This window comes from Carcharhinus amblyrhynchos, unplaced genomic scaffold (assembly GCF_965287045.1).
Source record: "Carcharhinus amblyrhynchos unplaced genomic scaffold, sCarAmb.v2.hapA chromosome_117, whole genome shotgun sequence".
Lineage (NCBI taxonomy): Eukaryota > Metazoa > Chordata > Chondrichthyes > Carcharhiniformes > Carcharhinidae > Carcharhinus > Carcharhinus amblyrhynchos.
In genome coordinates this window covers 34,139-60,919 of record NW_027649857.1, presented here as the reverse complement: position 1 = coordinate 60,919, position 26,781 = coordinate 34,139, and the positions used below count along the sequence as shown (strand labels likewise).

The 26,781-nt window shown below is 46.4% G+C and overlaps 1 protein-coding gene across 1 annotated transcript in view; it reads left to right on the top strand.

Moving 5' to 3' along the window:
- Positions 1-730: 730 nt before the first annotated feature.
- ptprma (protein tyrosine phosphatase receptor type Ma) overlaps positions 731-26,781 on the top strand; it is a 38,864-nt gene continuing 12,813 nt past the window's right edge. Inside the window, exons 1-4 of the mRNA XM_080183017.1 lie at positions 731-985; positions 1,578-1,940; positions 14,976-15,079; positions 15,310-15,499. Coding sequence (XP_080039143.1) covers positions 1,583-1,940; positions 14,976-15,079; positions 15,310-15,499 — 652 coding nt within the window. The 5' untranslated portion in view covers positions 731-985; positions 1,578-1,582. The remainder of the gene's footprint in view (positions 986-1,577; positions 1,941-14,975; positions 15,080-15,309; positions 15,500-26,781) is intronic.

Genomic DNA, 26,781 nt, shown 5'->3' with positions numbered 1-26,781 from the left:
GAGAATTCCCGTTCCTGTTACACTCTCACTGAGAATTCCCGCTCCTGTTACACTCTCACTGAGAATTCCCACTCCTGTTACACTCTCACTGAGAATTCCCGCTCCTGTTACAGTCTCACTGAGAATTCCCACTCCTGTTACAGTCTCACTGAGAATTCCCGCTCCTGTTACAGTCTCACTGAGAATTCCCGCTCCTGTTACACTCTCACTGAGAATTCCCACTCCTGTTACAGTCTCACTGAGAATTCCCGCTCCTGTTACAGTCTCACTGAGAATTCCCGCTCCTGTTACACTCTCACTGAGAATTCCCGCTCCTTTTACACTCTCACTGAGAATTCCCACTCCTGTTACACTCTCACTGAGAATTCCCACTCCTGTTACAGTCTCACTGAGAATTCCCGTTCCTGTTACACTCTCACTGAGAATTCCCGCTCCTGTTACACTCTCACTGAGAATTCCCACTCCTGTTACACTCTCACTGAGAATTCCCGCTCCTGTTACAGTCTCACTGAGAATTCCCACTCCTGTTACAGTCTCACTGAGAATTCCCGCTCCTGTTACAGTCTCACTGAGAATTCCCGCTCCTGTTACACTCTCACTGAGAATTCCCACTCCTGTTACAGTCTCACTGAGAATTCCCGCTCCTGTTACAGTCTCACTGAGAATTCCCGCTCCTGTTACACTCTCACTGAGAATTCCCGCTCCTTTTACACTCTCACTGAGAATTCCCACTCCTGTTACACTCTCACTGAGAATTCCCGCTCCTGTTTGAAGTTTGATGTTTTCTGACAATTATTCCTAGGGGATTCCGGTAACTGGCATTCAGGTTCGCATGTGAGACGGATTCCACAACAACCTCCCAACGGATATTGTTGGCTTAGATGTGAAGATGGGTTTGAGCCGTTAAACTTCCGGAACAATCAGGAAGTGGCCTGCCAGCAGTCTCACTACGGAGGTTATAGACAGCCGGAATACGAATGTGTGGGTAAGTATGGGTGGGCGGGGTGGGGGTGTGCTGCAGGGTGGGTCTGTGCTGTGGGGTGGGTCTGTGCTGTGGGGTGGGGGTGGGCTGTGGGGTGGGTCTGTGCTGTGGGGTGGGTCTGTGCTGTGGGGTGGGTCTGTGCTGTGGGGTGGGTCTGTGCTGTGGGGTGGGTCTGTGCTGTGGGGTGGGTCTGTGCTGCAGGGTGGGTCTGTGCTGTGGGGTGGGGGTGGGCTGTGGGGTGGGTCTGTGCTGTGGGGTGGGTCTGTGCTGTGGGGTGGGTCTGTGCTGTGGGGTGGGGGTGGGCTGTGGGGTGGGTCTGTGCTGTGGGGTGGGGGTGGGCTGTGGGGTGGGTCTGTGCTGTGGGGTGGGTCTGTGCTGCAGGGTGGGGGTGGGCTGCGGGGTGGGTCTGTGCTGTGGGGTGGGTCTGTGCTGTGGGGTGGGTCTGTGCTGTGGGGTGGGGGTGTGCTGTGGGGTGGGTCTGTGCTGCGGGGTGGGTCTGTGCTGTGGGGTGGGGGTGGGCTGTGGGTGTAAAGGGTACCCCCAGTGTGCGCTGTGCTGAGTTTGTGTGTGTTTTGTGTGAATTTGTCGATTTCAGGGCGGATGGAGTTTTTCCTTGTGAACAAGTCGGTATCAGCGGAGAGTATCCGAGTTTGGGGAAGTTACACTGGACCCTCGAGCGGCAGAAAACCATCCGAACTGCAGCTGGAGTGTTCCCTCCACAAGTACCATGCGGGTCACTGCAAAAACTCCAAAAGGACATGGAGTGAGTCTGAGCCTCAGACGTACAGCACCTTTTCCCCACAGTCCTGGAACTGCTCTGACCTTCACCCCTTTGCTGAATATCAAATCAACCTCAATGCGCTTTACGTACGAACCCAATCATTTCACAGCTTCTCACAATACAGACAGACAGACAAGAACCGGATTTACACCGACAGCATCAGCACCACTCAGGGAGGTGGGGAACAGTCTCTGTATGCAGGGAATGATGTTGCAGATTTGGGGCGGGGGGGGGATGGGGAGGTGGTGGTGTTCAGGGGAGTGTTGGAGGGGATTGGGGGGGAGGTGAGGGGGTTTGGGGGTGGTTCAGGAGCGTGTTGGGGCAGGATTGGTGAGGGTGGTTTTGGGGGGTTTGGGGTGAGGGTTGAGGGGGTTTTGGTGGGTGGGGTGGGGGTGTTTGGGAGGGTTAGGTGGGAGGGTTGGGGCAGGTTATTTTGGTGGGGTTTGGGGGTAGGGTTGGGGGTATTTGGAGGAGGGTTGGGGGATGGGGGTTATTGGGGGATTCAGGGGGTGTTGGGGAGGGTTGTTTTGGGGGGGTTTGAGGGGAGGGTTAGGGGGTGGTTTTGGGGGGTTTGTGGAAATTTGAGGGGAGGGTTGGGGGGTGGTTTTGAGGGGTGGGGGGTTTTGGGGATTCAAGGGGTGTTGGGGAGGGTGGGGGGTGGTTTTGGGGGTGTTTGAGGAAGGGTTTGGGGGGTTTGAGGGGAGGGTTTGGGGGAGGGTTGGGGGTGTTTTTGGGGGGGGTTTGGGGAGGGATGGGGTGGTTTTGAGGGGTGGGGGGTTTCGGGGGTTCAGGGGGTGTTGGGGAGGGTGGGGGGTGGGGGATTGATTGGAGGGTCGGGGGTGAAGGCTCTCGGGAACCCTGCTGCCCCAAACCCTGATTTTATGAGTCTCAGGCAGGCAAGATGATGACCTTGCACTGGGTCCACAGCCTTGTATGCCTTTACATCACAAGTACATATCTAAATACTACTTAACATTATGAGATCTCTGCATGCACCAACCTGTCAGACAGAGAGTTCCAGATTCCCACTACCCTTTGGGTGAAAAAGGATTTCCTCACATCCCTCTAAACCGCTTGCTCCTTACCTTAAATCTATACTCCTTAGTTATCGATCCCTCCACCAAAAGGAAAAGTTCCTTCCTTGCCTACTCTATCTTTGTCCCTCATAATTTGAAACATCTCAATCGAGTCTCCCCTCAGTCTGCTCTGCTAAAGAAAATTCAATCTCTCTTCATAACTAAAACTCTCCTGGAAAATCCCCTCCACTCCTTTTCCAATGCAATCGCCTCCCTCCTAATGGATTCCAGGACTGCACCCAACACTCCAGCCATGGTCTAACCAACATTTTATACAGTTCCAGCATCACCTCCTTGTTCTTAAACTCAATGTCTCGGCTAATAAAGTCAAGTTCCCCATGTGCCTTCTTAACCACTTTCTCCAGCTGTCCTGTAACCCGAAGGGACCGGTGTAAATACACACCAAGATCCCTCTGAACAAAGAACAGAGAAAATTCCAGCACAGGAACAGGCCCTTCGGCCCTCCAAGCCTGCACCGACCATGCTACCTGACTGAACTAAACCCCCTACCCTTCCGGGGACCATATCCCTCTATTCCCATCCTATTCATGGATTTGTCAAGATGCTCCTTAAAACTCACTACCGTATCTGTTTCCACTCCCTCCTCCGGCAGCGAGTTCCAGGCACCCACCACCCTCTGTGTAAAAAATCTGCCTTGTACATCTCCTTTAAACCTTGCCCCTCACACCTTAAACCTGTGCCCCAGTAATTGACTCTTCCACCCTGGGAAAAAGCTTCTGACTATCCACTCTGTCCGTGCCCCTCATAATCTTATAGACTTCTATCAGGTCTCCCGTCAACCCCCGTCACTCCAGTGAGAACAAACCAAGTTTCTCCAACCTCTCCTCATAGCTAATACCCTCCATACCAGGCAACATCCTGGTAAATCTTTTCTGTATCCCCTCCAAAACCTCCACATCCTTCTGGTAGTGTGGTGACCAGAATTGAACACTATATTCCAAGTGCGGCCTCACTAAGGTTCTATAAAGCTGCAACATAACTTGCCAATTTTTAAACTCAATACCCTGGCTGATGAAAGCAAGCATGCCATATTTTTTAACCCCCTAAGCTAATCCCAATTGCCCACATTTGGCCCATATCCCTCTATACCCATTGTACCCATGTAACTGTCTAAATGCTTTTTAAAAGACAAAATTGTCCCCACCTCTACTACTGCCTCTGGCAGCTTGTTCCAGACACTCACCACCCTCTGTGTGAAAAAATTGGCCCTCTGGACCCTTTTGTATCTCTCCCCTCTCACCTTAAACCTATGCCCTCTAGTTTTAGACTCCCCTACCTTTGGGAAAAGATATTGACTATCTAGCTGATCTGTGCCCCTCATTATTTTATAGACCTCTGTAAGATCAGAGAAAAATGTCCCAGTCTATCCAGCCTCTCCTTATCATTCAAACCATCCAACAGAGTTATGATCTCCTCACCTCAGTTCTGAAAGGTTTACCCCTTATCCTCAAACCCTGACCCCTAGTTCTGGACTCCCCCACCATTGGGAACATTCTTTCTGAATCTGCCCTGTTTAACCCTGTTAGAATTTTATAAGTTTCTATCAGATCCCCTCTCACTCTTCTAAACTCCAGTGAATCTAATCCTAACCAATTTAGTCCCTCCCCATGTGACAGACCTGCCATCCCAGGAATCAGCCTGGTAAACCTTCACTGTGCTCCCTCTATAGCAAGGACATCCTTCCTCAGATAAGGACACCAAAACTGTACACAATACTCCAGGTGTGGCCTCACCAAGGCCCTGTACAATTGCAGCAAAACATCCCTATCCCTATACTCAAATCCTCTCACTGTGAAAGCCAACATACTATTTGCCTACTTTATTGCCTGCTGTACCTGCACGCTTACTTTCAGCAACTGATGCGCGAGGACTCCAAGGTCTCGCTGACTATCCACCTCTCTCAATTTACACCCATCCCAGTAATAATCTGTCTTCCTATTATTGTTACCAAAGTGGATAACCTCACATTTATCCACATTATACTGCATCTGCCATGCAGATACCCTCACACTCAGCCTGTCCAAATCACACTGAAACATCTCTGCACCCTTCTCACAGCTCACCCTCCCACCCAACTCTGTATCATCTGTAAATTTGGAGATAATACATTCAGTTCCCGCTTCCAAATCATTAATATATAATGTGAACAGTTGGGGTCCCAGCACAGATCCCTGTGGAACCCCACTAGGCACTGACTGCCAATCAGAAAAAGACCCATTTATGCCAACTCTTTGCTTCATATCTGCTAACCAGCTTTCTATCCATCTCAAGACATTACCAGCAATCCCATGTGCTTTAACTTTATACACTAGTCTGTTATGTGAGACCTTGTCGAAAGCTTTCTGAAAGTCTAAATAAATCACCTCCACTGGTTCTCCTTGGTCAACTCTATCAGTTACATCCTCAAAGAATTCCAATAGATTCATCAAGCATGATTTCCCTTGTGTAAATCCATGTTGACTGTGTCTGATTCTCCCACTGCCTCCCAAATACTGAGTTATTAAATCCTTGATAATGAACATAAGAAATAGGAGCAGGAGTAGGCCATCTAGCCCTTCGAGCCTGCCCCGCCATTCAATAAGATCATGGCTGATCTGTCGTGGATCAGTTCCACTTTCCCGCTTTCTCCCCATAACCCTTAATTCCCTTGTCTGTCAAAAACCTATCTACCCATGACTTAAATATATTTAGCGAGGTACCCTCAACCACTTCAATGGGCAGAGAATCCCAGAGATTCACCACTCTTTGAGTGAAGAAGTTCTTCCTCAACTCTGTTCTAAACCCTTATCTTGAGGCTGTGCCCTGTAGTCCTGCTGTCCTTTCTAAGCGGGAAGAAACTCTCTACCTCTACCCTATCCATCCCTTTCATAATCTTATACGTCTCTATAAGATCCCCCCTCATCCTTCTAAACTCCAGCGAGTACAGACCCAGTCTATTTAGTCTCTCTTCGTAGTCCAATCCCCTCATCTCCGGTATCAGTCTAATGAACCTTCTCTGTACTCCCTCCAAGGCCAAAATATCCTTGCGCAAGTACGGCGACCAAAACTGCACACAGTACTCCAGCTACGGCCTCACCAGTGCCCTGTACAGTTGCAGCAAGACCTCCCTGCTTTTATATTCTATCCCCCTCGCTATAAAGGCCAGCATCCCATTCACCTTCCTGATCACCTGCTGCACCTGCAGACTGGGTTTTTGCGACTCATGCACAAGCACCCCCAGGTCCCTCTGCACCGTCGCATGCTGCAGCTTTTCGCCCTTTAAATAATAATCCCTACTATTATTTCTGCCAAAGTGGATAACCTCACACATGCTAACATTATACTCCATCTGTCAGGTCCTCGCCCACTCGCTCAGCCTATCCAGATCCCTCTGCAGACTTTCCACACCCTCCACGCAATTTGCTTTTCCACTCATCTTTGTGTCATCAGCAAATTTTGTCACCCTACACTCAGCCCCCTCCTCCAGATCATCTATATAAATGGTAAATAGCTGAGGCCCCAGCACTGATCCCTGCGGCACTCCACTGGTCACCAACCGCCAATCAGAATAGCACCCATTGATACCAACTCTCTGCCCCCTATTAGAGGGCCAATCCTCTATCCACGCTAACACCTTACCCCCAACTCCATGCCCCCTAACTTTCTGAAGCAATCTTTTGTGAGGCACCTTATCAAACGCCTTCTGAAAATCTAGAAACAGCACATCCACCAGTACCCCTCTGTCTACCGCACTAGTCACATCCTCATAAGAATCGTCACATCCTCAGAACTCCTGCAATTTCTCCAGTACCAACATCAGGCTCACTGGTCTATAGTTCCCTGTTTGAACAGCAGGCTTACATTAGCTACCCTCTAATTTGTAGGAACTATTTCAGAGTCCAAAGAATTTTGGAAAATAACCACCAATGGATCTACCCAGTCCAAGATGGCCTGCTCCCTTGTTGGTTCGTCAACACATTGCTCCAGAAATCCACCCTGGAAACACTCCAGAAATTCCTCTTTTATTGGACTGTGATTAATTTGCCTCTCCCAATTTATATGCAGATTAAAGTCACACATAATCACAAATGTGCCTGTAACTCATGCATCTGATTTCCTGTCTGATGCTTTTCCCAACATTATGACTACAGTTTGGTCTGTATACCACCCCCATTTTTTGCCTCTTGTTTCTCAACTCGACCCATACAGATCCCACATCATCTACGCTAATATCTTTCTTCAATATCGTATCAACCTCATCTTTAATCAACAATGTAACTCCACCACCTTTTCCTTTCTGTCTGTCCCTCCTAAACACTGAATAGCCCTCGATGTTTGGTTCCCATCCTTGGTCACCTTGGAGGCATGTCTCCGTAATGCCAACTACATCCCACCCCTTTACACCTAGCTGCACAATTAATTCATCCATTTTGTTTTGTACGCTCCGAGTATTCAAGTACAAAACTTTGTGTACCTTTAATATTTCTTTTTCCACTATTTTTCACTTGGTCTTTATCTGATTCTGGCTCTTTGTTTCTCTGCCTATCACATTCTTTTATTCTCCTTTCTGGCCTCTTGTTCTTAATTCCCTCTACTTTGAATCCTTGCACAGATTCCCATTCCCCTGCCATATTAGTTTAAACCCTCCCCATCCAGTCTAGCAAATACCAGCCCCCATCCTCACCCCCCCACCCACCCCTCCAGCCCCGATCTGGCTCTGTGGGACCTGTTGTTACAGAGAGAGAGGTGGGACGATTGTGAGTGAACCGGGCTAATTACATTGAGATGTGTGAAAAAGCGTGTTGATTGACATTCTGCCCATTTTGGGGGCGTGTCAGATTGCTCCCATCTTTTAGGTACAAGGGAATGGGCACAAAAATGGCACCATAACTGCTGGTTGGCTCACTCCCGATTTTATGACCTCACCTCGCTGAAGGAGGTGAAATTGCCCCTCGGACTGTCCCTATAATACCCCCCCCTCGGGGTTATTGGTACCGATGCCTGGCTGTTCCTCTGACTATGGGATCTCCAAAGACTGTTCTTTGCTGTTCTTCATTACTCCCTCCTGTGGTGTCTCCTCCTATTGGTGCCTGCATTCCTTCATTATCACCTGACCAGGAATGGGGGAGAACAGAGCGGGCTAACTGTTCTAGCACTGTGTCAGGACCTGTCTGGGCTCACTGACTGTCTGGGACTCTGTGGCTCAGGGCCTCTGAGGTAGAAATAAGTTTGATTTGATTTGATTTATTATTGTCACATGTATTAACAAACAGTGAAAAGTATTGTTTCTTGCGCGCTATACAGACAAAGCATACCATTCATAGAGAAGGAAAGGAGACAGTGCAGAATGTAGTGGTACAGTCACAGCGAGGGTGTAGAGAAAGGGGGTGAGGGTGGGGGTGGAGGTGGGACAGGGAGTGAGATGGGGGTGGGGCAGGGGCTGTGTGTGGGGGACGGGCTGGGTGTGAGGAGGGACTGGGGGAGTGGGGTGGGGGTGGGGGTGGGGGGTGGTCAGTGTCCAGGGGGAATCTAACGCTATGTTTTGAGATGATGTCAGCGAGGGGCAGAGTATAGATGGGGAACAGCGGGGTACAGGATAGAGCCTGAGGGAGGGAACAGAGGGCAAGGAGAAAAGAGAACCCATTGGCACTGACTCTCTGGCTCTGATTGGAGAGATCAGAATGGATCCGGTGGCAGGGGGGGAGAGGAGCTGTCCCAGCCAGCTGGGCGAGAGGAGGATGGGGCGGTCACCGTGTGAAAGGCTGCAGACAGCTCGAGGAGGACACCGAGGGGAGGTTTGTCATGGGTTTTGTTGTCCCAGCACACTGCTGGTGACCTTCCAGTAATCAGATAGAAGAAAGGCATCTGGAGCTCAAGGGAGGGCAAGGACAGCAGAAAAGCGAAAGAGAAAGCATATAAAGTGGTGAGGATTAGTGGGAATCCAGAGGATTGGGAAGCCTTTAAAAGTGAGCAGAGGAGAACTGAAAGAACAATAAGAGGGGAGAAGATGAACTATGACTGTAAGCTGTCTAGTAATAGAAAAGAAGATGGGAAGAGTTTTTTTCAATATACAGAAGTTAAGAGAGGTAACAATCGTCATTGGATCCTGGAAACTGAGGCTGGAGAAGGAATAATAGGAAACAAAGCAAAGGCAGAGGAACTGAATAGTTACTTTGCATCAGTCTTCACGGTGGAAGACACCAGTGGGATGCCACAACTCCACAGGTGAGTGTAGTGGCTATCACTAAGGAGAAGGTTCTGGGGAAACTGAAAGGTCTAAAGGTGGATAAACCATCTGGACCGGATGATCTACACCCCAGGGTTCGAAAAGAGAGCTTAGGAAATTGTGGGAGCGTTGGTGGTGATCTTTTTGGAATGACTGGATTCAGGGAGAGCCCAGAGTACTGGAAAGTAGCTAATGTAACACTGCTGTTTAAGAAGGGTGGGAGGCAGCAGACGGGAAATATTAGGCCGGTTAGCCTGACTTCAGTCATTGGTAAGATTTTAGAGTCCATTATTAAAGATGAGATTGCAGAGTACTTGGAAATGCACGACAAAGTAGGACTGAGTCAGCACGGCTTTATCAAGGGGAGGTCGTGTCTGACAAATCTGTTAGAGTTCTTTGAGGAGTTAACAAGGAAGTTAGATAAAGGAGAACCAGTGGAAGTGATTTATTTCGATTTCCAGAAGGCCTTTGACAAGATGCTGCATGGGAGATTGTTATACAAGTTAAGATCCCATGGTGTTAATGCTAGGATCCTGGCAAAGAACACAGAACATTACAGTGCAATACAAGCTCTTCGGCCCTCGACGTTGCACTGACCTGTGAAACCAATCTAAAGCCCATTTAACCTACACTATTCCAATATCATCCATGGATAGAGGATTGTCTGACTGGCAGAAGCAGAGAGTGGGATTAAGGGTTCTTTCTCAGGATGGCAGTCGGTGATTAGTGGTGTGCCTCAGGGGTCAGTGCTGGGGCCACAACTTTTCACAACATACACTAATGATTTGGAGGAAGGAACTGAAGGTGCTGTTGCTAAGTTTGCAGATGATACAAAGATATGTAGAGGGACAGGTAGCAATGAGGAAGCAGGGGGGCTGCAGAAGGACTTGGACAGGTTAGGAGAGTGGGCAAAGAACTGGCAGATGGAATATAATGGGGAAAAGTGTGAGGTTCTGCACTTTGGAAGGAGCAATAGGAAAATTCTTAGGAAATCAGAAACACAAAGGGACTTGAGAGTCATTATCCAAGATTCTCTTAAGGTTAATGTTCAGGTTCAGTCGGCAGTTAGGAAGGGAAATGCAATGTTAGCATTCATGTCGAGAGGGCTAGAATACAAGAACAGGGATGTAATTCTGAGGCTGTATAAGGCTCTGGTCAGGTCCCATTTGGAGCATTGTGAACAGTTTTGGGCCCCATATCTAAGGAAGGATGTGCTGGCCTTGGAAAGGGTCCAGAGGAGGTTCACAAGAATGATCCCTGGAATGAAGAGCTTGCCGTATGTGGAACAATTGAGGATTCTGGATCTGCACTCGTTGGCGTTTAGAAGGATGAGGGAGGATCTTATTGAAACTTACAGGATACTGCAAGGCCTGGATAGAGTGCATGTGGAGAGGATGTTTCCACAAGTAGGAAAAACTAGAACCAGAGGGCACAACTCCTTTAAAACAAACATGAGGAGAAATTTCTTCAGCCAGAGTGGTGAATCTGTGGAACTCTTTGCCTCAGAAGGCTGCGGAGGCCAGGTCATAAACATAAACATAAGAACTAGGAGCAGGAGTCGGCCATTCGGCCCCTCGATCCTGCTCCCCCATTCAATAAGATCATGGTTGATCTTTTCATGGACTCAGCTCCACTTACCCGCCCGCTCACCGTAACCCTTAATTCCTTTACTGTTCAAAAATGTATCTATCCTTGCCTTAAAACCATTCAATGAGGCTCAACTGCTTCACTGGGCAGGGAATTCCACAGATTCACAACCCTTTGTGTGAAGAAGTTCCTCCTCAACTCGGTCCGAAATCTGCTTCCCCTTATTTTGAGGCTATTCCCCCTAGTTCTAGTTTCACCCACCAGTGGAAACAACTTCCTGCTTCTATCTTATCTATTCCCTTCATAATCTTATATGTTTCTATAAGATCTCCCCTCATTCTTCTGAATTCCAATGAGTATAGAACATAGAAAAACCACAGCACAAACAGGCCCTTCGGCCCACAAGTTGTGGCAATCATATCCCTACCTGCTAGGCTTATTGAGAACCCTCAATCCCGTTAAATCCCATATACTCATCCAGGAGTCTCTTAAAAGACCCCAGTGAGTTCGCCTCCACCACCACCGACGGCAGCCGATTCCACTCACTCACCACCTACCCCTTACCCCTAACATCTCCTCTGTACCTATTTCCCAGCACCCTAAACATGTGTCCTCTTGTGGCAGCCATTTAGCCTTGGGGAAAAGCCTCTGAGAATCCATGTGATCTATACCTCTCATCATCTTATACATTTCTATCAGGTCACTCCTCATCCTTCGTCTCTCCAGGGAGAAAAGGCCTAACTCACTCAACCTATCTTCATAAGGCATGCCTCCCAATCCAGGCAACATCCTTGTAAATCTCCTCTGTACCCTTTCAATAGCTTCCACATCCTTCCTGTTGTGAGGCGACCAGAACTGCGCACAGTACTCCAAGTGGGGTCTGACAAGGGTCTTATAAAGTTGCAGCATTACCTCCCGACTCCTAAACTCAATCCCTCGATTAATGAAGGCCAGTACACCATACGCCTTCTTGACCACATCCTCCACCTGCGAGGCCGATTTAAGAGTCCTGTGGACCCGGACCCCAATATCCTTCTGCTCTTCAACACAGCTAAGACTCCTACCCTTGATATTGTATTCCTTCATCCCATTGGTCCTGCCAAAATGGACCACTACACATTTATCTGCGTTGAAGTCCATCTGCCACTTCTCCGCCCAGTCTTGCATCCTATCTATGTCCCACTGCAGCTTCTGACATCCCTCCAGACTACCCACAACACCACCAACCTTCGTATCATCGGCGAACTTACTAACCCATCCCTCCACTTCCTCATCCAGGTCATTTATGAAAATGACAAACAGCAAGGGTCCCAGAACAGATCCCTGGGGCACTCCACTGGTGACTGACCTCCATGCAGAAAAAGACCCATCCACAACCACTCTCTGCCTTCTGCAGGCAAGCCAGTTCTGGATCCACAAGGCCAAAGCCCCTTGGATACCATGCCCTCTCACCTTCTCAAGAAGTCTTGCATGGGGGACCTTATCAAACGCCTTGCTGAAGTCCATGTAAACCACGTCCACTGCACTTCCTTCGTCAATGTGTTCAGTCACATTTTCAAAGAACTCAACTAGGCTCGTAAGGCACGACCTGCCCTTGACAAAGCCGTGCTGACTATTTCTGATCGTTCTAAACTTCTCTAAATGCTCGTAAATCTTGTCCCTCAGAATCCTCTCCATCAACTCACCAACTACTGAGGTTAGACTCACCGGTCGGTAATTTCCCGGGCTATCCCTGTTCCCTTTCTTGAAAATAGGGACTACATCCGCAATCCTCCAGAACCTCTCCCGTCTCCATCGATGACGCAAAGATCATCGCCAGGGGCTCAGCAATCACTTCCCTCACCTCCCACAGTAACCTGGGGTACATCCCATCTGGTCCCGGCGACTTATCTATCCTGATAGAATTTAAAAGTTCCAACACATCCTCTCTCTTAATATCCACATACTCAATCTTTTCAGTCTGCCGCAAACCTGTAGTACAATCTCCCAGATCACTTTCCACCGTGAATACTGAGGCAAAGTACTCATTAAGCACCTCAGCCATTTCTTCCGGTTCCACACAGACTTTTCCCCCTTCACCTTTTATAGGTCCTATCCCTTCTCTTCTCATCCTTTTACTCTTCACGTATTTGTAGAAGGCCTTGGGATTCTCCTTAATCTTACCCGCCAAGGCCTTCTCATGACCCCTTCTGGCTCTCCTAATTTCCCTTTTAAGCTCCTTTCTACAGTCCTTATACTCCTCAAGATCCTTAACATCTCCTAGTTCCCTGAACCTTTTGTACACCTTCCTTTTCCTCCTGACCAGGTTCACCACAGCCTTTGTGCACCATGGTTCCTGTGCCCTACCAAAACCTCCTTGTCTCATCAGAACGTTGTCACGCAGAGCTCCAGATAAACTTTCCTTGAATATCTGCCACCTTCCTTCAGTACTTTTCCCCAAGAACGCCTCCTTCCAGTTTACTCGTCCAATTGTCTGCCTGATGTCATCATATTTCCCCTTACTCCAGACAAACACCTTCCTAGCCTGCCTGATCCTATCTCTTTCCAATGCTATTGTGAAGGAGATAGAATTATGATCTCCATCCCTGAGATGCTCTCCCACCGAGAGATCCCACACCTGTCCTGGTTCATTCGCCAGCACCAGGTCAAGTACAGCCTCTCCTCTCGTAGGCTTATCCACGTGCTGTGTCAGGAAACCTTCCTGAACACACCTAACAAACTCCTCCCCATCCAAACCCCTTACCCTAGGGATATTCCAATCGATGTTTGGGAAATTAAAGTCTCCCATCACGACAACTCTGTTATTATTACGTCTCTCCAGGATCTGTTTCCCTATCTGCACCTCAACTTCCCTGTCACTATTGGGCGGCCTATAGAAAACACCCAGCAAAGTTATCGACCCCTTCCTGTTCCGAACTTCCACCCACAGAGACTCCGTAGACAATCCCTCCACGGCATCCCCCTTCTCTACAGCCGTGACACTGTCCCTGATCAACAGTGCCACTCCACCACCTCTTTTGCTTCCCTCCTGAAACATCTGAAACCCGGTCCTTGAAGTATCCAGTCCTGTCCCTGAGACATCCAAGTCTCTGTAATGGCCACCACATCACATTCCCAAGCAGCGATCCACACTCTAAGCTCATCCACTTTGTTTACAACACTCCTAGCGTTAAAATAGACATATCTCAAACCTTCAGTCTGAGCATTCCCCTTCTCCATCACCTGTCTAACCTCCCTCTCACACTGTCGACAATCCCTCTCTGTTTGTGAGCTAACCTCCTCGCTCCCAGTCACTTCATTTTGATTCCCACCCCCCAACCGTTCTAGTTTAAACTCTCCTCAGTAGCCTTAGCAAACCTTCCCGCCAGGATATTGGAGTATAGCCCCAGTCTACTCAGTCTCTCCTCATAAGCCAACCCTCTCAACTCCAGAATCAACCTAGTGAATCTCCTCTGCACCCCCTCCAGTGCCAGTATATCCTTTCTCAAGTAAGGAGACCAAAACTGTACACAGTAACTCTAGGTGTGGCCTCACCAGCACCTTATACAGCTGCAACATAACCTCACTGTTTTTAAACTCCATCCCTCTGGCAATGAAGGATAAAATTCCATTTACCTTCTTAATTACCTGCTGTACCTGCAAACCAACTCCTTGAGATTCCTGCACAAGGACACCCAGGTCCCTCTGCACAGCAGCATGCTGCAATTTTTACCATTTAAATAATAGTCCATTTTGCTGTTATTCCGACCAAAATGGATGACCTCACATTTACTAACATTGTACTCCATCTGCCAGACCCTCGCCCACTCATTTAGATTATCTATATCCCTTTACAGACTTTCAGTATCCTCTGCACACTTTGCTCTGCCTCCCATCTTAGTGTCATCTGTGAATTTTGACACACTACACTTGGTCCCCAATTCCAAATCATCGATGTAAATCGTAAACAATTGTGGTCCCAACACTGATCCCTGAGGCACACCACTAGTCACTGATCGCCAACCAGAAAAACACCCACTTACCCCCACTGAGTGTCTTTAATACAGAGATGGATAGATTCTTGATTAATAAGGGGATCAGGGGTTATGGGGAAAAGGCTGGAGAATGGGGATGAGAAAAATATCAGCCATGATTGAATGGCGGAGGAGACTCGATGGGCTGAGTGGCCTAATTCTGCTCCTGTGCCTTATGGTCCACTCCTAACTCTGTGTTAATGATCAGTACCTGACACTAGATATACCATCAGCACGCTCCTGTCTACAATTCTGCTGATGTTATTCCAATCTCCCTCAGTGACCAATGCCCTGTTCTTTCCATTCTTAGTGCCTAGAAAACCCGTGATTACATACCTGCGGGAGAGGAATGAAAAACTGATTATTAAATGGAGCAAATCGGACAACTGCAATGGCCCAATCCTTGGATACCAGGTATGATAGAGTCTCTCTCTCTGTGACCGATTCCTCTCTTTCTAGTGTCTAGACACTGTGACTGATTCTTCACACTCTCGAACACTCTGTGACTGATGTCTAGATGCTGTCTGTGATTGATTCCTCAGTGCCTGGATAGTGTCTGTGATGGATTCCTCTCTCCTTGTCTCGACACTGGCTGTGACTAAAGGCTCAGTTATTTTTAATACTGTCCTTACTGTCTTTTCTAGATAAATATTACTTCTTGGAGAGATCATGACCAAAATTTTACCCGCAAATGGAGTTTTCCAATTGCTGTCGATCAGACAGACTACATATTTTCCGAGATTGAATGTGCGAGCGGTTATATCGTCTCGCTGCAAGCTCAGAGTTCAATGGGATGGAGTCTCTCTAATGATTTACCTTTCTACACAAAGGCAGGTTAGTCAATGTACACAACTCACTGACTGATAAACTCCCATTATCTAATCTCTGTGTTTTGGGATCAGATTAATAAATATCTAACAAAATAAATAATTTAATAGTATGATTAATTAATTATTTAAAACGTGTTACTGATGGTAAGTGATGTGTTAATGCTGCAGCATGTGGGAACTCCTGGATTACACTGTGATCCAGGGCAAACAGGATTTAATGGGATTGAGAGTTATAGATAGGCCTGATAGGTATGGATATGATCTGTGCAACTTGTGGGCTGAAGGGCCTGTTTGTGCTGTAGTGTTCTATGTTCTATGTTAAACACGTCCGTATTAACTGCATACAGCTTGAGGAGCTTTGGCTCAGAGTCATCGAGCTGGAGGCTGAGCTGCAGACACTGCAACACATCAGGAAGGGAGAGGGTTAGTTTCAGGAGGCGGTCACACCCCTCAGAATAGGGTCTTCTGGTTTGGGAAGTGGTCAGGGACAGGAGGGCGTGACTGCAGCTGAGGCAGGGAAGAGGACCCAAAATTTAGGAGCTTCAGCCGCTGCAACTGTCCAACAGGTTTGAGGTTCCCTCAGTTTGTTTGGATGAGAGTGTAGGGTGGATGGACTGCCTGACCATTGCCTCGTGATGCAGGAAGCCATTCTAGTGAGGGAAGCCTGTGTTGTAGGTAAAATAATACCTCAGACTGTTAGTGAGTCAAAATACAGTGGTTTTTATTTCAAAACTCTGGCGTACATCCCAGAATTTTGGGAGAAGTGACCAGACTTCTCCTAGAACACAAACACAAGTGGGTTTTTATACATTCTGAGCTCCAGCAGTAATCCCGATTCAGAGATCCAATTCCTGCCAGACCTCCAGACCTTCCTTCCTGGCTCCTGATGCTGCCCCAGAGTTAACCAGGAATTACAGTCCAGCTGGCAGCTGTGGTTATGACATAGGTTTAATCTGGTCACGATTCCTAACCCTTCTGCGGCAATACCAACATCCCTGTCTTTGAAGTTATTTGTGCGATCGCGGCTGTTCCAGCAGGACTCTTCCTGTTAAAAACCGCTATCGTGATCTGCCATCAGCAGCTGTCAAAAGCTGGTATCGTAAACTACCATCATTCAACTAACACAAATAGGTAAGATTTACAAAGTCTACAAAATAACAGCCACATTAAACTATCTGTCTTTATAAAAATGAGAATTAAAGCATGTAAAAATGAACAAATAACTGATATTACTGCCAGGAACAGTATAAGCTTAAGGAGATCTGTCATGATGAAGGGTTATGTTTGTGATATACTCAAGGTACAAAACACAGTCATCCTTTCCCCACTTCACTCCCTTCTTTTGGTCAGGGCTAGGCCCAGGCATGGCCCCGTGACCAATCCGAAGCCAAATGTTATCAGCATATGGGCCTACCCCCAGTTAAAAAACAAATGATAACATGGGATTCTTTGTGCCCACACCACCAAAAGCACCCACTCAATCAATAATAAGTTATCTTACAGGAAAATACCAAAATTCAAGTCCAATATGAGACCTCGACCTAACCTTGAGTGACCGGCAAGTACCCAAGCAAACACTGGCCTATATCTGTGCATCGGTCTTGGTCATCCTCTGTGTATTATAGTTCTTTGGTGTGGCCTGGCTTTGGTTTTCCTTCTGCCCTTCTTGGGTGTGGTGGCTCTCCAACTGTTGGTCATCGCTGGTGATGGTCACCATTGCTGTAACCCATTCCTGGTTAGGTTTCACACCCCTTTTGGCCATTGCCAATCAATCAATCAGGACTTGTTCCCCCTGATCGATAAGAGTCCAGTCAGGTGCTGCCACACTGATCTCTGGGTATTGGCCATGTCTGTAGACATTGGAGGCACACAGGTCACATATCTCCCTTCCATCCTGAACATGAAGCATGATGGATCACAAACTCAGGACCAGTGTCTGTCAGGAGTTCCCCAGTCACTCAACAGTCGAGCAAGGCCCAGACATTGGCATCACAGTACATAGAACATAGAACATTACAGCGCAGAACAGGCCCTTCGGCCCACGATGTTGCGCCGACCAGTTACAAAAACAATGACCCACTAGCCTATACCAATCCCATTTCGTCCATAAACCTATCCAGAGATCTCTTAAACGCCCCCAAACTAGGCGCATTTACAACTGCAGCAGGCAGGGCATTCCAATCCCTCACCACCCGCTGGGTAAAGAACCTACCCCTGACATCCGTCCTGTAGCTACCCCCCCTTAATTTAAAGCCATGCCCCCTCGTGCTAGCTTTCTCCATCCGAGGAAAAAGGCTATCACTATCCACCCTATCTAAACCTCTAATCATCTTATATGTTTCAATAAGATCCCCTCTTAGCCGCCTTCTTTCCAACGAAAACAACCCTAGATCCCTCAGTCTCTCCTCATAGGACCTCCCCACCATACCAGGCAACATCCTAGTAAACCTCCTCTGCACCCTCTCCAACGCCTCCACATCCTTCTTGTAATGCGGGGACCAGAACTGCACACAGTACTCCAAGTGCGGCCGCACTAGAGTAGTGTACAGTTGCAACATTACACTGCGACTCCTAAATTCAATCCCCCTACCAATAAACGCCAAGACACCGTACGCCTTCTTGACAACCTTATCTACTTGATTCCCAACTTTCAGGGATCTATGTACACACACACCTAGATCCCTCTGTTCATCCACACTATTCAAAGTCCTCCCGTTAGCCCTATACTCGACACATCTGTTGCTCCTACCAAAGTGAATTACCTCACTCTTCTCCGCATTAAATTCCATCCGCCACCTCTCGGCCCAGCTCTGCAACCTATCTAAGTCTCCCTGCAGACTATGACACCCTTCCTCACAATCTACCACACCTCCAACTTTGGTTGTAATAATACATCCCCATAACATATTGATATTCCAGATATTACAGACAACAGCGCGCTGCAAATACAAATAATCACATATTCTAAACACCAGTTTAGGTTCAGAGTTATACACAGGACAATAATAAATCATTGATACAAATGCAAAAGGAAATAACATTCAAATTTGGATTTTGGAGGGTCACGCACCCAAAAAGTGCTGAAGAGGTAGGTTTAACTCTCCAAACTATTTGTTATTTAAAATGATCCAAATTTGCATAATAAACACCTTTTGTCACAGTTACCATTTCATAGAACATAGAACATTACAGCGCAGAACAGGCCCTTCGGCCCACGATGTTGCGCCGACCAGTTAAAAAACAATGACCCTCTAACCTAAACCAATCCCTTTCCATCCATAAACCTATCCACGGATCTCTTAAACGCCCCCAAACTAGGCGCATTTACAAGTGCAGCAGGCAGGGCATTCCAATCCCTCACCACCCTCTGGGTAAAGAACCTACCCCTGACATCCGTCCTATAACTACCACCCCTTAATTTAAAGCCATGCCCCCTCGTGCTAGCTTTCTCCATCCGAGGAAAAAGGCTATTACTATCATAGAACATAGAACATAGAACATAGAACATTACAGCGCAGAACAGGCCCTTCGGCCCACGATGTTGCGCCGACCAGTTACAAAAACAATGACCCACTAGCCTATACCAATCCCTTTTCGTCCATAAACCTATCCAGAGATCTCTTAAACGCCCCCAAACTAGACGCATCTACAACTGCAGCAGGCAGGGCATTCCAATCCCTCACCACCCGCTGGGTAAAGAACCTACCCCTGACATCCGTCCTGTAGCTACCCCCCCTTAATTTAAAGTCATGCCCCCTCGTGCTAGCTTTCTCCATCCGAGGAAAAAGGCTATCACTATCCACCCTATCTAAACCCCTAATCATCTTATATGTTTCAATAAGATCCCCTCTTAGCCGCCTTCTTCCCAACGAAAACAACCCTAGATCCCTCAGTCTCTCCTCATAGGACCTCCCCACCATACCAGGCAACATCCTAGTAAACCTCCTCTGCACCCTCTCCAACGCCTCCACATCCTTCTTGTAATGCGGGGACCAGAACTGCACACAGTACTCCAAGTGCGGCCGCACTAGAGTAGTGTACAGTTGCAACATGACGCTGCGACTCCTAAATTCAATCCCCCTACCAATAAACGCCAAGACACCGTATGCCTTCTTGACAACCTTATCTACTTGATTCCCAACTTTCAGGGATCTATGTACACACACACCTAGATCCCTCTGTTCATCCACACTATTCAAAGTCCTCCCGTTAGCCCTATACTCGACACATCTGTTGCTCCTACCAAAGTGAATTACCTCACACTTCTCCGCATTAAATTCCATCCGCCACCTCTCGGCCCAGCTCTGCAACCTATCTAAGTCTCCCTGCAGACTATGACACCCTTCCTCACAATCTACCACACCTCCAACTTTGGTGTCATCAGCAAATTTACTAATCCACCCAACTATACCCTCATCCAGATCATTAATAAAAATTACAAACAACAGTGGCCCCAAAACAGATCCCTGAGGCACACCACTCGTAACTGCACTCCATGATGAATATTTACCATCCACCACCACCCTCTGTCTCCTATCTGATAGCCAATTCCTGATCCAACTTCCTAGATTACCCACAATCCCATACATCTGCATTTTCTGCAGAAGCCTACCATGGTGAACCTTATCGAACGCCTTACTAAAATCCATGTATACCACGTCAACTGCCTTACCCCCATCCACCTCTTTGGTCACCTTCTCAAAAAACTCAATAAGGTTAGTAAGGCACGACCTACCTGCTACAAAACCATGCTGACTATTTCTAATCAATTCATTACACTCCAAATAACTATAAATCCTATCCCTAATAATTTTTTCTAAAACCTTGCCCACAACAGAAGTAAGACTCACCGGTCTATAATTCCCGGCAAAGTCTCTGTTCCCCTTCTTAAACAATGGGACAACATTCGCTATTCTCCAATCCTCCGGGACTACACCAGAGACCAATGACGACCTGAAGATCTGAGCCAGAGGCTCTGCAATCACCTCTCTAGCCTCCCAGAGAATCCTAGGGTAGATCCCATCCGGACCAGGGGACTTATCTATTTTCAGCCCCTCAAGAATTTCCAGCACATCCTCTTTATCAACCGTAATACTTTCTATTTTACACCCCTGCGACCCAATGTCCTCCTCAGCTATATTCATGTCCCCCTGCGTGAACACCGAAGAGAAATATTGGTTCAATACTTCTCCAATCTCCTCCGGTTCCACACACAACTTCCCCCTGCTGTCTGTAACTGGCCCTAATCTTGCCCTGACCAACCTTCTGTTCTTGACATACTTATAGAACGCCTTAGGATTCTCCTTAATCCTATCAGCCAAAGTCTTCTCATGTCCTCTTTTAGCCCTTCTCAACTCACTCTTCAACTCCCTCCTAGCCAATCTAAAGCTTTCTAGTGCACTATCTGAGCCCTCCAATCTCATCCGAACATAAGCCTCCTTTTTCTTTTTAACCATCGACTCAACTCTTTTAGTGCACCACGGTTCCCTAGCCCTACCAAATCCACCATGCCTGACAGGGACATACCTATCAAGGACTCGCAGTAGCTGCTCCTTGAAAAAATTCCACATTTCAGATGTTCCCAGTCCCTGCAATCCCCTAATCCAATCCATGCTTCCTAATCCACCCTATCTAAACCTCTAATCATCTTATATGTTTCAATAAGATCCCCTCTTAACCGCCTTCTTTCCAGCGAAAACAACCCCAAATCCCTCAGCCTCTCCTCATAGGACCTCCCCTCCATACCAGGCAACATCCTGGTAAACCTCCTCTGCACCCTCTCCAAAGCCTCCACATCCTTCCTGTAATGTGGGGACCAGAACTGCACACAGTACTCCAAGTGCGGCCGCACCAGAGTTGTGTACAGTTGCAACATGACGCTGCGACTCCTAAATTCAATCCCCCTACCAATAAACGCCAAGACACCGTATGCCTTCTTAACAACCTTATCTACTTGATTCCCAACTTTCAGGGATCTATGTACACATACACCTAGATCCCTCTGCTCATCCACACTATTCAGAGTCCTCCCATTAGCCCTATACTCTACACACCTGTTATTCCTACCAAAGTGAATTACCTCACACTTCTCCGCTCAAACTTCAAACTCCTCACACTTCAAACTTTTCAGATTTAAACTTCCACAGTCAGAGCCCAAAATCTATCACCTTACACATGTTATGTTTTTATGACCCAATTAACACAATGTACAAACTAAAAGTAATTCAAATATTTCCATCGGTTTAACAAATTACAGATTCTGTCTATTTTACCAATTTATTTATGAATAACATAATTTGCACAAATGGTTTATTTGTTTCTTTTTAAGCATTTTAACTCCTGTAACCCCAAATAACTAAATACTAGAAAAAATCCTGTCATTGATACTCTCCAGAGCCCTTAGCTTTTCAGACAAACTAACTCTCAACATATTAGCATTTACATACATCGAATCAACAAACTTTACATGTGAACATGAAGATTACCACAGATAACATTTACTCAGTACAGGAAAGACACAAAACAAACAGATATTACTTTGTAAAATTGTCTCAAATTCAAATGGTTATATCATAAACTGAGAACACGTTGCAATACATCCCTCTGTGAAACATAAAAGCCATACAGACTTTATTTCCATTACCCTTTGTTTGTCAAAATTAAACTTATTTACCTCTTATAAGTTCAGGCAATTTCCCATTTATAAGTTGGTTATTTTGTGCACTCAATTTATTCTGTAAATTTAAATGTAACACTGAAGTGTAACCAATCACTTTAATTTGAAAGTTAACGATGAGAAAATCTGAATGAACCAAACTGTTCAAGTCTCAGTTATCACTAGGTTGAGATAAACAATCTTGCTGGCCATTCATGAACCATCTACTTAACAAAACACAAAAATACTTTTGGCTAGGAGCCAAATGAATTAATTCAGTCTCAAACAACTTCTTGAAGACAAAGAAAAGAGCACATTGTTCCTTCCAAGGTTTAAATCCTTTCCCAACAAAAATTGAACCCAGGATTATTTGAAATTCAAACTGGTTATTCCAAACTTTAATTTATATACCTTGACTTTGAAAGTTCAGTTTACTTTCCAATCTTTATTAAACTCTGTATCAAACCCACTGTTGTAAAATCACAACTAGAGAAAGAACATTAAAACATTAAAATAAAACATTGAAAGAAACAAAGCAAACTGATCCAGACAGCCACCTTCATTCTTCTGGAATTAAACTCAAAACAGAAGTAAATTCAAGAAATCTTATACTTAAATTTTAACAGTTCTAACACTTCCTCAGTCCCTTTGAAGTTAAAACAAAGTGTAAAGCATTGCATTTATTACCTGTGATAAATAGTCCACAAGAACACACAACTCCTGCTCTCAATCTAATACAACAACAACCACCTACATTCAACAAGCAACCAGATCCCACAAACACAATGAAATACAAAACCTAAGAATTCTCCTTAGGGTCTCTCATCTGGTCCATCTTTAATTCCAGATGCCCATTCTACTAATGCATCATAGTTCTGTGTACTAAGAACTCCCATTTTAAGGATTTTTTGGCGAACTGGGTGACAGCCCATCTTTAAACACTTGTAAAAAGCCTCTATCTTCGGGCAGGCTCAGGCACTCCCAAGCATTCTTGATAAACTCTGAAGAGTCAAATTTGAATACTTCTCAAAAATGCACTTTCTCTTTTCTATTTCTCTATTCCGTAATTCCAACATTTTGATTTTTGCTTTGTCGTCAGCCCATTTCTTATCTGAGACTGAGACTTGTTCAATTAATCCAGCCAATTGGTGAGCTAAGGGAACTCCAATTTTCATAGTTCTGTCTTTCTTTTCCTTTTCCAGGCATTTCTGTTGTGGATCTAACGGATGAGATGAGTCCCACCCCCCTTCTCTCATCTGTTTAATGAATCTGTCCTCAATCAGTAATACATTCCTCTATCAGGGATCCCAGGGGGGTCCTCACTGTCCTTCTGATCCCACCATAACACAGATAAGTTTATACTCACCACCTGGAGTCTTCTAATCCCCCTTCTCACTCTCCCACTCCTACGCTGCTCTTATCAGAGTCTGGTAGTACCTGTCAGGTGTGATCATTGCCCTCTGTACCACTGCTTACACTATTAAGCTTACACTATTAAACTTAAGCTTAAGCCGGCTTTTCCTTCAACTCTGATGATCACTGACAGTCACTTTCCCACTCACGTCTGAACATCACACTCTGGGCATCTTTCTCCAGTCTTTTACAGCCACTTCAAACTCCTGTCCACTGTGTGGGGGATTTCCCCTCTTAACAACTGGCTGGTGTGTTAAAGACAAATGCCTCCTTGTCCGTATATGTTCAGTTCAGACCTCTTTTACACTCTCTCATTCTCACATCACAGACTCTCAGCACAGATGATTCCTCAGTGCAGTTTGACTCACCCTATTAAGTTTGGTGATCTATTCCAGTACCCAGATTGTGGCCATTCAACCTGAGCCCGCAAACAGATCCCGGGTTTCAGCACCAAATGTTGTAGGTAAAATAATACCTCAGACTGTTAGTGAGTCAAAATACAGTGGTTTTTATTTCAAAACTCTGGCGTACATCCCAGAATTTTGGGAAAAGTGACCAGACTTCTCCTAGAACACAAACACAAGTGGGTTTTTATACATTCTGAGCTCCAGCAGTAATCCCGATTCAGAGATCCAATTCCTGCCAGACCTCCAGACCTTCCTTCCTGGCTCCTGATGCTGCCCCAGAGTTAACCAGGAATTACAGTCCAGCTGGCAGCTGTGGTTATGACATAGGTTTAATCTGGTCACCATTCCTAACCCTTCTGCGGCAATACCAACATCCCTGTCTTTGAAGTTATTTGTGCGATCGCGGCTGTTCCAGCAGGACTCTTCCTGTTAAAAACCGCTATCGTGATCTGCCATCAGCAGCTGTCAAAAGCTGGTATCGTAAACTACCATCATTCAACTAACACAAATAGGTAAGATTTACAAAGTCTACAAAATAACAGCCACATTAAACTATCTGTCTTTATAAAAATGAGAATTAAAGCATGTAAAAATGAACAAATAACTGATATTACTGCCAGGAACAGTATAAGCTTAAGGAGATCTGTCATGATGAAGGGTTATGTTTGTGATATACTCAAGGTACAAAATCCATTCACCCTTTCCCTATCTCACACATAAAATTGCAGTGGTAATAGGGGACAGCATAGAGAGGGGGACTGACACCATTCTCTGAGGTAAGAAATGAGAGTCTCGGGGGCTGTGTTGCCTGTCCGGTGCTTGGGTTCGGGACATCCATTCTGGGCTAGAGAGGAGCTTGCAGTGGGATGGGAAGGATCCAGTGGTTGTGGTCCATGTAGGCACTCTTGACCCAGGCACCACGAGGAAGGAGGTTCTGCACCATCTGTAAGAGCAGCAAGGCACCAAATTAAAAAGCAGGAATTCTGGATAATTACCTGAGCCACAATTGGCACAGGATAAGTAAGACCAGGGAAAATTGTGTGGCTCAAAGCCTGGCTGGAAGAAGTGGCCTGTGACTGCTGGCTATCAGCACTGGGGAAAGTGGGACCCTTTTGATGGTCTACACCTGAACCACTGTGGGCCTGGTGTTCTGGCCAGCTGTGTAACAAGAGGGTTCGAAACTAAATCATGGGAGCAAGGGATCAAACTTGGGAAGTTGTCATTGTACCAAAGAGTAGAGACAAGGCAAGAGAGGAAGGGAATAATGTGCAAAATGATAAACAGCTTGTGGCAGCAAGAGAGAGAGAGCAGAAATCTAAATCAGCAGACAAGGCTAAGTGTGCCAAAAATAATTAAAGGACAAAACTAAAGGCTTTGTATCCAAATACATGTAACATTTGAAATTAAATAGGTGAAGTGACAGCACAAATCGAAATGAGTAAGAATGATCTGATAATCATCACAGACATGGCGATAGGAGGACATCGACTGGGACCCAAGTATGGAAGGATATGTGACATTGCGGAAGGACAGGAGGTTAAGAATGGGTGGAGGGGTGGCTCGGTTAATCAATGATGGTGTTGGTACCATAGAGAGAAATGACCCAAGTTCAGCAAATCAGGATGGAGAAGCAGTTTAGGTTGAGATGAGAAATTATAGACAAAAAGTCATTTGTAGGAGAGATGCACAGGCTTCCAGTTACCAATACAGGGGCAGGGATGTGTTGTCGCAATTATTCTCACAAGGCATTGTTCTCACTGGAGTGACAGAGGGTTAGGGGAGACCTGATAGAAGTCTATAAGATTATGAGAGGCATGGACAGAGTGGATAGTCAGAAGCCTTTTCCCAGGGTGGAAGAGTCAATTACTGGGGGGCACAGGTTTAAGGTGTGAGGGGCAAGGTTTAAAGGAGATGTACCAGGCAGATTTTTTACACAGAGAGTGGTGGGTGCCTGGAACTCATTGCTGGGGGAGATAGTGGAAGCAGGTACATAAGAACATAAGAAATAGGAGCAGGAGTAGGCCATCTAGCCCTTCGAGCCTGCCCCGCCATTCAATAAGATCATGGCTGATCTGAAGTGGATCAGTTCCACTTTCCCGCTTTCTCCCCATAACCCTTAATTCCCTTGTCTATCAGAAACCTATCTACCCGTGACTTAAATATATTTAGCGAGGTAGCCTCCACCACTTCAACAGGCAGAGAATTCCAGAGATTCACCACCCTTTGAGTGAAGAAGTTCCTCCTTAACTCCGATCTAAACTGCCCCCCCCCTTTATCTTGAGGCTGTGCCCTCTAGTCCTGCTATCCTTTCTAAGCAGGAAGAATCTCCCTACCTCTACCCTATCCATCCCCTTCATTATCTTATACGTCTCTATAAGATCCCCCCTCATCCTTCTAAACTCTGAGTACAGACCCAGTCTATTCAATCTCTCCTCATAGGCCAACCCTCTCATCTCCGGTATCAGCCTCGTGAACCCCCTCTGCACTCCCTCCAAGGCCAATATATCCTTGGGCAAGTGCGGCGACCAAAACTGCACACAGTACTCCAGCTGCGGCCTCACCAGTACCCTGCACAGTTGCAGCAAGACCTCCCTGCTTTTATATTCTATCCCCCTCGCTATAAAGGCCAACATCCCATTCACCTTCTTGATCACCTGCTGCACCTGCAGACTGGGTTTTTGCGACTCATGCACAAGGACCCCCAGGTCCCTCTGCACCGTAGCATGCTGCAGCTTTTCGCCTTTTAAATAGTAATCCCTCCTACTATTATTCCTGCCAAAGTGGATAACCTCATACTTGCTAACATTATAC